A 13,093-nucleotide genomic window follows, 5' to 3' on the forward strand; every position below is an offset into this window, starting at 1 on the left:
TACATTACATACTTTTTACATCCCCTGCTGCTCTAGCACCAATAATCTAGTAGTCTCCTCTGGTCCTGCAGTGGTGATGACATGTACATTATTAACAAGATTGTTGCAGCCACTCACAGGCTCCAGTAACCTCCTGCTGTACATGCAAATGTTGCTGCATTGGTCGCCTGAATTATATTTTTTTACATGATGCAGGATTGGCAGAGACCACAAACTATGTTGATATGTTAAGTTTGAAGAATTCTGACACATAGTTGTATCCTTGCATTTTCATGAGTGCATCCACTCCAAGGCTCAATATATATTTTAGTTGTTTGATTTGGCTTATGGATAAAGAGCCCTATTGGAAATGTATCTTAGTTACTGCAGTCTTTTAGTGCCCGTCAAAGTAGGGTTTCCTACATTCTGCTCACTATAACGTGTACCAATGAAATCTGTTGCATACTTTTCAGGAGAGCCTTTATTAAAATGAGTGCAACCCCTGAAGCTTTTTTGGCTTTGCGCTCCCATTTTGTCCGGTCTCATGCTTTGCTGTGTATAAGTCATTGGATCCTTGGCATTGGAGATCGCCACTTGAGCAATTTTATGGTCAATATGGAGACTGGAGGAATGATTGGTATTGACTTTGGTCATGCCTTTGGAACTGCAACTCAGGTAAATTCAATACAGTTATGGGGGGTGCGGCAACATAACACAGACTCTATACTTTCCTGTACCAGTGGCGCTTATCTCGAACAGCTACCAGATGTCATTTTCTTATGGCTTCCTGATTGGATGAGCAGGCAGTCCATCAGCCGTTGCAGAACCTGCAGGAGGCTGGCGGCTTTAATTTGGCACAACCTTTATAGATAACATGTTTTAGCTATTGATTTTTACATTGTACTAATGAGGAACCTACTGCATTATTGTTACTCATAAGTTATCCAAAAGAACAATTGCGAAGACTGAAAAAAAGACCTGTCAATTCTTCCTCACATATTTGTTCTAATAAATACAATGCATTTAGAAAGTATTCAGACCATTCACTTTTTTTGATATCTTGGGGCATTGCTCTAAAATAAGAATGGGAAAACAGAATTTTAGGATTTTAGAATTTCATACTCTTTTCTATGACACCTTTAGCTCATGTTTAGCTGTGGCACCTCCCATTTCTCAATGGCCATGAGGAGGATAGAACAACCTGTACAGCTAATTCTCTGGAGGCACACATCTGGACAGGGGTCCAAAACATTCTGCTTTATTAGAGAATTCAGAAGAGTACAGTTGTCTCCATAATTCTTAAATAGAAGAGGTTTAGAACAACCAGGACTTTTTCTAGTAATCAGGGAGGAAAGAGCCTTGGAAAAAGAAGTAACCGAAAACCCAAAGACTTTCTGTACAGAAAATCTTTGAAGCTTAGGCTGGGTTCACACTACATTTTTGCAATGGTTCCCCCCCCCCTTTCTTTAAAAAAAAAATGGATGCATTTGTGTGCATTCATTTTGATCCGTTTTTCCATTGACTGCCATTATTAAAAAAAAAAAAAGATAAAAACATCAGTTTTTTTTAACGGACAAAAAAACGTAGTCGACCTTATTCTTGTGTCCGTTAAAAAAAAAAAAAAAAACGAATTCGTTTTGATCCGTTTTTTTTTTTTCTTTTATAATGGAAGTCAATGGAAAAACGGATGAACACAAATTCATCCGTTTTTTTTTTTTTGGCAAAAAATGGATGAAAAAACATTTCAAAAACGTATTGTGAACCCAGCCTTAGCCAACCAATACTGCAGCTCCCCACCAATCTAGGCTTTATGACAGAGTGGCAAGAAGTAATGACAGTCTTCTGGAGTTTGAAAAAAAAAAAAAAAAAAAGCACCTCAAGGACTCTCCAGCTGTGAGAAACAAGTGTAATCTGGTATGATGAAATAAAGATTTTTTTTTTTTTTTTTTTTGCCACAATTCTAAGCGTCATGTATGGAGGACCAGACACTTGTCACCTTGTCAATATACAATAAAGTATATTGGTGGAAATATTATGCTGTTAGGGTGTTTTCTTCCTTTTTTTTGTTTAACAGCTGGAATAGGGAGACTGGTCGGTGGTACAGAAATATCTTTAAGGAATATCTGGACTGATCTCAGACAGTGCCAAATGACCCTAAGCACACAGTCAAGACAGTAAAGGGGTGGCTATAGGACAACTCTGTAAATGTCTTCAAGTGGCCCCGCCAGAGCCCTGACTTGTACAGTGAACTGTAAAATGTACACATCAAGTATTTTCACATTTTACTGTATATTTCATGTTATACTTCTGTGTGCAGTCTCCCTGCCACTATGTGTATTATACATTTAGCATTGTATAGTACCGCTATCTAGATCATTGTTGCTTTGTTGTTGTTTTTTTCAGACCTTTCTACAGGACACATCAGGGCTTTGGGTGTGGTTGATTCATTTGTTTTTTTCTAATCTTGAACTCTTTTTCTTTAAGTTTTTACCTGTCCCAGAACTGATGCCTTTCCGCCTGACGTGTCAGATAATAAACCTGATGTTACCCCTGAAAGAAACTGGATTATTTGATTCTGTGATGGTACATGCTTTACGGGCCTATCGAAGAAACCCTGACCTTCTCATTAGCACAATGGATGTGTTTGTGAAGGAGCCATCACTAGACTGGAAGGTACAGCTTAGACCTTGTTGTTTCCATAACCAAGCCTAACTTGAAATGAACAAAAAGCTATCCCCTAAACTAAAGTTCTCTCCTCCCCCCACCCAAATGGACAATGTTAACACCAAATTCACATATGTGATGAGTAATATGCCATTATTGCATATGAAAAACTAGTAAATTCCCCATACTGTCTGCAGTTCTTCCTCACCATCAGTGATGAGAACTGGGATGTAGCTAGATTTATTTAGATAGAGGTTGTTCTTTATCTCATTAGTAAATCCATTTCAGCTCAGTTCTTCTCTGCTTGCAGTTCCAAATTTTGTTCTGTAGGCTTAAAAGGGGTTATTCAGCGCTACAAAAACATGGCCACTTTCTTCCAGAGACAGCATGACTCTTGTCTCCAGTTCAGGTGTGGTTTGCAATTAAGCTCCATTCACTTCAATGGAAATGAGTTATGCTACGTTTACACGGAACGATTATCGGGCGAATTTTCGCGATAACGATCGCATTGAGCGATAATTGTTCCGTGTAAACACAGCGAACGATCAAGCGATTAGCTTAAAATCGTTCATTTTGATCTTTGAACATGTTAATAAATCGGCGTTGATCGTTCGCAAAAAATTCGCAGATCGTTCCGTGTAAACAGTCGTTCACTGATTTTACCTATGTGCGAGATAGGCTTAAGCGATCGCAAAACTAATTTTCTGTACAATATATCATTCCATCTAAACGCTGATCGTTATAAAAAAAAATCGTTACTTCTAAATCATTAATCGTACGATCGGGCGAATTATCGCTCCGTGTAAACCCAGCATTAGGGTTCATTTACACAGAAAGATTATCTGACAGATTATCTGCCAAAGATTTGAAGCCAAAGCCAGGAATGGATTTTAACCCCTTCAGAACCAGACTAATTTTTGTTTTTGCTTCTTCCTCCTTGTGCTTAAAAGGCCATGGCACTTGCATTTTTACACCTACAGACTCAGATGAGCCCTTATTTTTTGTGTTACTAATTGTACTTTGCAATGAAATGCGGAATTTTTGCATAAAATATGCTGCGGAACCAGAAAAAAAATTATATGCGCGGTGAAATTGAAAAAAAAACCCCACAATTCTTTTTCTTTGGGGTTTTTACGCCGTGTGTCCTATGGAAAAACTGACATGTTATCTATGTTCCTCAAGTTGGTACGAATAAAACAATATGTAACTTGTATAACTTTTATTTTATGTGATGGCTTTTAAAAAATTCAAACCATTGTTAACAAATATTTGAAAATACATTAAAATCGCTCCATTCCCAGGCTTATAGCGCTTTTATCCTTTAGTCTATGGGGCTGTGTGAGGTGTCATTTTTTGCGCCATGACATGTTCTTTCTATCTGTACCTTGATTGCGCATATGCAACTTTTTGATTGCTTTTTATTACAATTTTTCTGGATTTGATGCGACCAAAAATGCGCAATTTTGCACTTTGGAATTTTTGGGGCGCTTACGCCGTTCACCGTGCGAGATCAGGAATGTGATTAATATTTCGGGCAATTACGCACGCGGCGATAGCAAACATGTTTATTTATTTATCTTTATTTGTAAAATGAGAAAAGGGGGGTGATTCAAACTTTTATTAGGGGAGGGGATTATTTATTAATAAAAACACTTTATTCTTTTTTCACATACAGTAATAAGAAGCCCCCTGGGGGACTTCTATATACACAGCACTGATCTCCCATTGACCTCAATACTGTGTATATAATAGAGCACCGATCCATCAGATCGGTGCTCTATTATAATGGTCTGCTGCAGACTATCTGTATAGATTGCCGAGGCAGGATCAGCGTCATTCCGACACTGAGCCCCGGCAGTCTCATTACAACGGATCTCCCCTCTGTAATCGCATTGCAGGGGGGAGATACCCCACTAGACACCAGGGACAGGGGGCACAGGCACTATTCAAATGAAGCTGTCAGCTTGGACAGCTGCATTTGAATAGTTAAAGGGAACCTGTCACCCCCCCGTGCCGGGGTGACAGGCTCCCGACCCCCCGTTAGAGCCCCCTATACTCACCTAATCCCACCGGGTCCCGCTTCTGGAGGTGGTTGGGTGACTGACAGGAGAGTCTGCAGCGGCTGAGATCTCAGTCACCCGACCACCTCCAGAAGCGGGACCCGGTGGGATTAGGTGAGTATAGGGGGCTCTAACGAGGGGTCGGGAGCCTGGCACCCCGGCACGGGGGGTGACAGGTTCCCTTTAATTAGCCGGCCGCAGCCGCTACTAACCGCGGTCCCTGGCTACACATAGCAACCGGGGACCGCAGACTGCAGAGAGGGCCCACGCCGGGAGCCCTCTCTGAACACCCCTAACGGCCGCATGACGTGTTTAACAGTCATGCGTCGTTAAGGGGTTAAAAGACGAGAAATCTCAGGCTTTCCTTTATGACCTGATCTCAATTTATAGTCTGTTTCTGGCTTTAGCAATTAAATCTGTCAGATAATTTTTCTGTGTAAATGGACCCTTACAAAATCCCACCCAAACTGGAGACGAGAGGGGGGCTGTCTCTGGAAGAAAGTGGACATTTATGTGTAGCACTGGATAACCCTTTTAATGCTGCAGCAAACCCAATGAGTAAAACAGCTTATAATACCACATGAAGATTTGTTACTGCTGGAAAAAAAAGAATGTCTCTCAGTTATACTGCAGAAGAAATGAATGCTGATTGTGTATGTGGGTTTATTTATTGTTTTTGCATCTACATGTGTTAGATTTGTAAAAACAAATTAACATTTTTTCACTAATAATTATTACACTGTCCTGTAGAATTTTGAGGCAAGGCAGCTGAAAAAGAGAGGAGACTGGGTGAAGGGTATAAACACTACTTCACAGGGCTGGTACCCTACACAGAAAATCAACTGTGCAAAACGGAAACTGGCTGGTGCAAATCCGGCAGTACTCACATGGTAAGTAATCAGAGGACATTCTTTCTAAATCTAATGTGTGTAGATTTTTCTTACAGGCGGCCAGAGCTTATCTATTAGTATATTTGTTTTGGCAAGGTGGAGGCTTGGGATGAGAAATGGCAGATGAGATTAAACGCTAGAAAAAAAATTAATTGAATGAACAATTCCACATACTAATATCTCTCTCTCTCTCTCTCTCTCTCTCTCTCTCTCTCTCTCTCTCTCTCTCTCTCTCTATATATATATATATATATATATATATATATATATAAATTTTATTTCTTTTTTTAAAATATTTTTAAAAGTTTTATTTTTTAAACAGTTAAGCATGCATTTACTGATCTATGCTATGCCACCGCTATGTCTTCAGGAGAAAGGAAAGAAATAACAGTTGCACATCAAGGAAAGGGTCACACTAAGCACTAGAATACGGTTAATGATAAGCCTGCAGACAGGTGGCAACACTGTTGAAATACAGTAGTAAAAACTGGTGTTTACAAAGGATGCAGCTGCCCTAGAGCTTTATGTGTGTTTAGAGGTGAAAGGGAAGCCTTGATTTACCTTTCAGACACAGCCTTGATCCTCTGGGGGGAGGGGCAGTCAGGTTTACAGACTGTTGTACACAGCCCTGGCGCTCTCCCTCTCCTGCACATAGTAGTAGCTGAGCTCTGCCCTACCTTCCTGTATTCTGTTCTGGTCTCTGTTACTACATATAGACTGAGCATAAAACAGGCAGTGGACAGCAGATTTCTGAGAAGTGAGACATCTAGTAGTGTAGATAAAGAGTTTTTTGCTGAATAAAGTGCTTTACTAATATGTTAAGTCATAAATTTCCCTCCTTGTTGAAAAACAAATGGAGGAAAGTTGTTTGCAACACCAGTGACCATTTAAGTGACTCAGGCATAAGCCACATGGGTTCCTTGCACTGTATATGCATTTGGTTAGTAAAAAGTTAAAATATATTGCTTCACTAGCTAAAGTAAACATTTACAATTATTTATTTCAGTGAAGAACTGCGACTGGGACACAGTGAACGTAAAGAGTATAAGAAATTCTGTGAAGTTGCAAAAGGTGGTGATGATAATATACGGGCCAAAGAGCCTGATGATGGACTTTGTGAGGAGATTCAAGTAAAATGTCTTATTGATCAGGCTACTGACCCCAATATCCTTGGCAGAGTCTGGATAGGATGGGAACCCTGGATATGAAGATGCGGCTTCACAAAACCCATTGTGATGGATTGTCAATTGAAATACTGGTGGAACAGAAGTATTCAACGCTTGTGTCCCTTGTTACCCCCATCTTACTGGGACAAATGTATAGTAAAAATCTTAAGTGATCAGTCGAGAAAACCAGAGAAATGTTACTGAAAAAGAACTTTTGTTGTCCTATGTAGCCTGAACAACACTTAGTTCTTATACAACGGTTACTAGTATAAAACTAGAATGAAGTACAATTACAATATAAAAATCATTACAGAAAAAATAAATCACTTTTACAAGACTTGCCATCACTGTACTTTTATTTAACCTAAAATAAAATCTGATCATTTAGATTCGCATGGTCAAGACAAATAAATCCCTAATACCATTTTCTTTAGACACTGCCATATCTATTGTGCAAGTTATCAAGACCCAGAAATGTAAGCCAAAGACTGGTGGAATAGTATAACGCAACATCAGTGGCATTTATTAGAATCGGTGTACCTATACACTGGTCTTACATCCATGCCCCCACATCCCATGCCGTATTTGAGAGGCATATGCCTCTCAGTAAATCCGAGGCTTCCATATGACAGTCGCAGAAATCTACACTAGCTCTGAGCCAGTGTAGATTTTTGCAATGATTTGGGCTTCTTATGGTGCATTTACACAGAGACTTATCTGACAGATTTTTGAAGCTAAAGCCAGGAATGAATTTGAAAAGAGGAGAAATCTCAGTCTTTTCTTTATGACCTGTTCCCTGTTTATAGTCTGTTCCTGGCTTTGGCTTCAATAATCTGTCAGATAAATCTCTTTGTGTATATGCACCATAACAGGCATAAATCATTACAAATGAGGCACAGGACGCGGCTGCATCTCTTCAACACCTTGCTGCACAAGGAGGTGCAAGGAGGCCTTCTGTCAGGCGAGCAGGGTTTACACTAACAAAAGGGTTAGGAACTGCACCTTTCTACCGACTCATTCCTCAACCATAAAATTTAAACCACGTGTGTAATATTGTCAAAACAACTCTGACACATTGAGACATGGACCCTACAAGACAAATGTCCTGTGATGCAAAGGCATTACCAGATGCACATTTAAGGGCTAGCTATTGGTTTTTTGTGTTTAAAATTGTACGTAAATGATAAAATTAAGATAATGGGGGAGATTTATCAAACATTTTCCAAAGAGTCTGTGAGTAATAAAATGGGGAATCTGATTGGTTGCTAAGGGCAACTGAGCCAGTTTCACTTGACACCATCTATATCATAAAAATTAAAGTCTGTCTGTCCCGTATAGACTTCCAAACGCCTGAACCGTTTGACCTGCTAGTGTGAAAATGCTAGAGTAGGGACCATGTCTCTGAGGACGCCTTAACGTGGCAACATGGTACACTCTGTTTGATCAAATAGTTTGCTAAGATCCTCACTTTCACCCCTTAGTGACCGCCGCACGCATATTCACGGCGGCCACTAATGGGCTTTATTCCGATGCGTACGCCTTTTAACGGCGGGCGCATCGGAATAAATTACCGTCCGGCGGCAGCTGCAGGACGGGAGATCAGCGGTCAGTGTGACCGCTGACACCCTCCTGTAACTGCCAGTAGCGGAGGATCCTCCGCTCCGGGCAGTTTAACCCGTTAAATGCCGCTGTCAAACCATGACAGCGGCATCTAACGGGTCCCGGTGAATCCCGGACGGCGCCGTGGGTCACTTACGTGATCGCGATGTCCCGTGGCGCCGTCCGGTCCTCCGATGTCTCCATGGTGATCCCGGGGTCCTAATGAAGGTCCCCGTGGTCACCATGGAGATGCCTCATGCTGACAGGGGTGGCCGTGGCTACTGCCTGTCAGCATGAGGCATGATACAATACATTGCAGTACATCAGGTACTGCAATGTATTGTATCAGTGATCAAAGTATTTTACACTAGTGTACAGTAATGTACACTAGTGTAAAAGTAAAAAAAAAGTGAAAAAAGTGTGCACCAAACACAACACAGCCCCCCCAGCCCCCCCCCCCCCAATAATAAAGATGCATTACATTCCCCATACACAATAAAACGTGACATAAAAGTGATCAAAAACACAAATCATATACATATTTGGTATCGTTACGTCCGTAACGACCCAATCTATAAAACTATATCAATAATTACACCGCACGACACACGCTGTAAAAAAATAAATAAAAAAAAAGTACCAGAATAGCAGTATTTTATCAATCTGCTTTACAAAATACGTTATAAAAGAGATCAAAAAGTCATATACATATAAAACTTGGTATCAATAGAAACTACAGATCTTCCCACAAAAAATAAGCCCAAAACCAGCTCTGTCGCGCAAAAGATAAGAACGCTATGGATCTTGCAATGTGGCGACAGTTTTTGTGGGTTTTTGCTAGGAAGATAGTTTCTATTGCGCCAAAGCGGTAATAGTTACAAAAAAACTACACAAATGTGGTATCGCCGTAACCGTAGTGACCCAGAGAATACATGTATTATGTTATTAGTGACCGCCGATACAGATTTTTACGGCGATCACTAATGGGCTCCGGTAACAGGCATTGCCAGCGCAGCTGAACGCTTTCATCTATTCTCACAGTGAATCCACAGTGAGAGGAGATGAAAACATGTCCCCCCCCCCCTGTCCCCAGAATTAACCCTAGTGACCTGGTCACTGACCCTCCCCTCCCTGGGCGGCCATCTGATCCAAGATGGCCGCCGCCATCACTGTGAACAGACTCTGTTCACAGTGATGGATTCCTAAAAATGATTAAAGCTCCATTCTCTCCACCACCGGAGGTGGCAGAGAGCATGGGGCAACGATCGGGGACCACCCGGTGTGGTCCCAGTACAAGCGATCAGCGGTATATACTATATACCACTGATCGCTTGTTCCAAATGGTGCTGGCACTTTTTTACCCGTCACCAAAGTCAAAAGCCACCCCGGATAAGCTGTAACCACTCCAGATTACCCGTAACCACCCCAGATTGCCTGTAGACCACCCAGATTGTCCGTAACCATCGCAGACAGCCCGTCGCCACCCCAGATAGCCAGCGAACACCACCAGATTGCACGTCACCACCCCAGATAGCCAATCAACACCCCCAGATTGCCCATACCCCCCATATAGCCAGTAAACACCCCCAGATTGCCCGTAACCACCCCAGATTGCTCATAACCACACCAGATTCCCTTTCGCAACCTCAGATAGCCAGTTAACACCCCAAGATTGTCCATTACCACCCCAGATAGCCAGTAAACACCCACATATTGCCTGTAACTAAAATGACACTCCTTCCCTTCTGAGCCCTGCTGTGTGCCCATACAGTGGTTTATGCCCACGTATGGGGTACCGTTCTACTCAGGAGAACCTGCGTTACATATATTGGGGTGAGTTTTTTCCCTTGTTCCTCGTGAAATTGAGAAGTTTCAAACTAAACAAACATGTTATTGGAAAAATTCTATTTTTTCATTTTTACGGTTTAGTTTTGAATACTTTCCTCCAATACCTGTGGGGTCAAAATGGTCACCACACCCCAAGATGAATTCTTTGAGGGGTCTACTTTCCTAAATGGGGTGACTTTCGCAGGGGTTTTATTCTGCTGACACTACAGGGGAGCTGCAAACGCACCTGACGCTCAGAAAATTCTTCAGCAAAATCTGAACTGAAAATGCTAATTGTCTCTCCTTCCCTTCTGAGGCCTGCTGTGTGCCCATACAGTGGTTTACGCCCACATATGGGGTACCATTGTACTCAGGAGAACCTGCGTTACAAAATTTGGGGTGCATTTTCTCTCATGTTGCTTATGAAAATGAGATACTTTAATCTTAACAAATATATTATTGGAAAATTTCTATTTTCCATTTTTTTCCCGCATAATTGTGAATACTTTCCTCCAGCCCCTGTAGGGTTAAAATGCTCATTATACCCCTAGATTAATTCTTTAAGGTGTCTAGTTTCCAAAATGGGGTCACTTATGGAGGTTTACAATATACAAGCCTCCTAAATCAACTTAAAAAAAGAACTGGTGCCTAAAAAAAAATCAGTTTTGGAAATTTCATGAAAATTTCATAATTTGCTGATACATTTCTAAGCCCCGTAACACCCTAAAAAAGTGAAATATGTTTACGAAATGAAGCCAAAATAAAGAGGACATATTCATAATGTGACTTACTAACTCATTTTTGTCATGTGACTTTCTTTTTTTAGAAGCAAAGAATTTCAAAGTTCGTAAAGTGCAAATTTTTCATGATATTTTGATGTTTTTCACACAAAAAAAAACACAAGACAGTGACCAAATTTTGCCACTAACATAAAGTACAATATGTTAGGAAAAAACTATCTCAGAATCGCTAGCATACGTTAAAGCATCACTGAGCTATAAGCGCATAAAGTGAGACAGGTCAGATTTTGTAAAATGAGCCTGGTCATTAAGGCCCAAATAGGCTTGGTCCCTAAGGGGGTTAAAAAAAAAATATATATATATATTTACATTTTTAATATCTATGGAGCAGGTGTTTACCGTGTGTACACTGGGAGGAGTATATACGGTAAGCCCTTGCACCTGTGGGTTGCTGTTGCACCTTCTGTTTTTTGTCTGTACTTAAGCCACAAGCAGCGTGCAACCTGCAGTGTGATCAGAGTCATAGATGTGCTGCCAAAGTTTCCCTTTTTTATTCAAGCCTATGACACTACATACTCGCAGGGGGAATGACATACCGTTGCGAGTATGTAAATTAACCCCCTTGGCGGCCAGAGCGTAACTTACACTGACAGAGGTACCCATCATCCCGCCCGCACAGACCGCTGTTTGATCGTGCAGGCTCCCCTCCAGTGTGTTTAGCGTTGTGCTGCTGCTGCCGGGCACGGCTCTTTCCTCACGGCTCTGGACACACCGCTCCAGCTTACTTCGGGGTGAACGTGCAGCGCCCAGAGCCGTGAGGAGAGAGCTGTGCCCGGCAGCAGCAGCACAGCGTTGAACACACTGCACGACTTAACAGCGGTCTGTGCGGGCGAGATGATGGGTGCCTCTGTCAGAGTATGTAGTGTCATATGGTTGAATGACACTGGAACCGCAGAGGATTTTGCTGCGAATTCGCAGCGTGAAACTCGCTGCGGATCCGGTACGTGTGAAGGCACCATAACAGTGTATATACAATTAGGGGGTTACCTGCCGGGTGGTGGTGTTGGGGAATGTATACAGCATGGGGGGCGTGTATACAGTATAGGGGCTACCTGCGGGGGGTGGAATGTATACAGTATGGGGGCTACCTGCAAGTGGGGGGAGTGTATACAGTATAGGAGTACCTGTAAGGGGGGGGGGGGGGGTGAGTGTATACAGTACGGGGGCTACCAGCAAGGGGGTGGGAGTGTATACAGTATTAGAAACTTTGAAACCTCTCCTGTGTTGCCCTCTAGCCCTAAGAGAGCCAGATTATGATGATGCAGGATTGTGTATGCACTTTATTATTATAAGCTGCAGGTTTTCTGCACATACTTATTACTTATGGTCTGCAGTCACCAAATACACACTACAAGTATACAGGACCTCCACTAACACTGTCAATGTTGTACATAACCAGGCTGTATATAACACTGCTAATGTTGTTTATAACCAGGCTCAGTATAACACTGTTAATGTTGTATACCAGGCTGTATACTGTATAACACTGCCAATGTTGCATATAACCAGACTGTATATTACACTGACAATGTTGTATATAACCAGGCTCTGTATACAGTCTGATCACACGATGACATCTCAGTTTGGCTATTAGGTATTTAGGATATTTACAGTTTTTAGTTTATTTTTAACCTACAATTTACATAAACAGTGCAGAACTGTCGGGGTATATAGCGAATAAAGGGATATATATAGGGCTCCTCGCGATTTCCCAGTAAACAAAAAAAACAAAACAAAAACAAGGGCATAGATTTGCCTCCTGGGCGACCTTGGAACAAATCTAATTAACACACTGACACTTTATACCCTGGCAGCGCTGGGTACATTTTCTAGTGTTTGATAAATTTCCCCCAATGTGTACAGCCCTGTTTGAAAAGGAAATTTACCAAGGGCAATAACAAACTACACTACACTTATGCTACTCAGGCGCCCCGCAGAGTAACCATTCATAATGCGTCACACATTAGAATATAGGGAAGACTATAGTTATGCAAAGCAATTTTTTTTAAGTTGTTGGCCACTTTTTCCCAACAGTGTTTCAAGTCAGAAACGTATAAAACTTACCGACAGCAACTAATTACAACACGGCTTTTATTTTACTAGAGCTG

At 41.5% G+C, this 13,093-nt stretch overlaps 1 protein-coding gene across 2 annotated transcripts in view; it reads left to right on the top strand.

The window, feature by feature from the left end:
* The window catches only part of PRKDC (protein kinase, DNA-activated, catalytic subunit), a 170,729-nt gene extending 163,635 nt beyond the window's left edge, over positions 1-7,094 (top strand). For both annotated transcript variants that reach the window (XM_069957596.1, XM_069957597.1), the window contains exons 83-86: positions 453-654; positions 2,464-2,652; positions 5,454-5,593; positions 6,600-7,094. In XM_069957596.1, the coding sequence (XP_069813697.1) occupies positions 453-654; positions 2,464-2,652; positions 5,454-5,593; positions 6,600-6,801 (733 nt within the window). In that variant the 3' untranslated portion in view covers positions 6,802-7,094. The remainder of the gene's footprint in view (positions 1-452; positions 655-2,463; positions 2,653-5,453; positions 5,594-6,599) is intronic.
* Positions 7,095-13,093: the final 5,999 nt, after the last annotated feature.

The sequence above is a fragment of the Dendropsophus ebraccatus genome, chromosome 2 (genome assembly GCF_027789765.1).
Source record: "Dendropsophus ebraccatus isolate aDenEbr1 chromosome 2, aDenEbr1.pat, whole genome shotgun sequence".
NCBI lineage: Eukaryota > Metazoa > Chordata > Amphibia > Anura > Hylidae > Dendropsophus > Dendropsophus ebraccatus.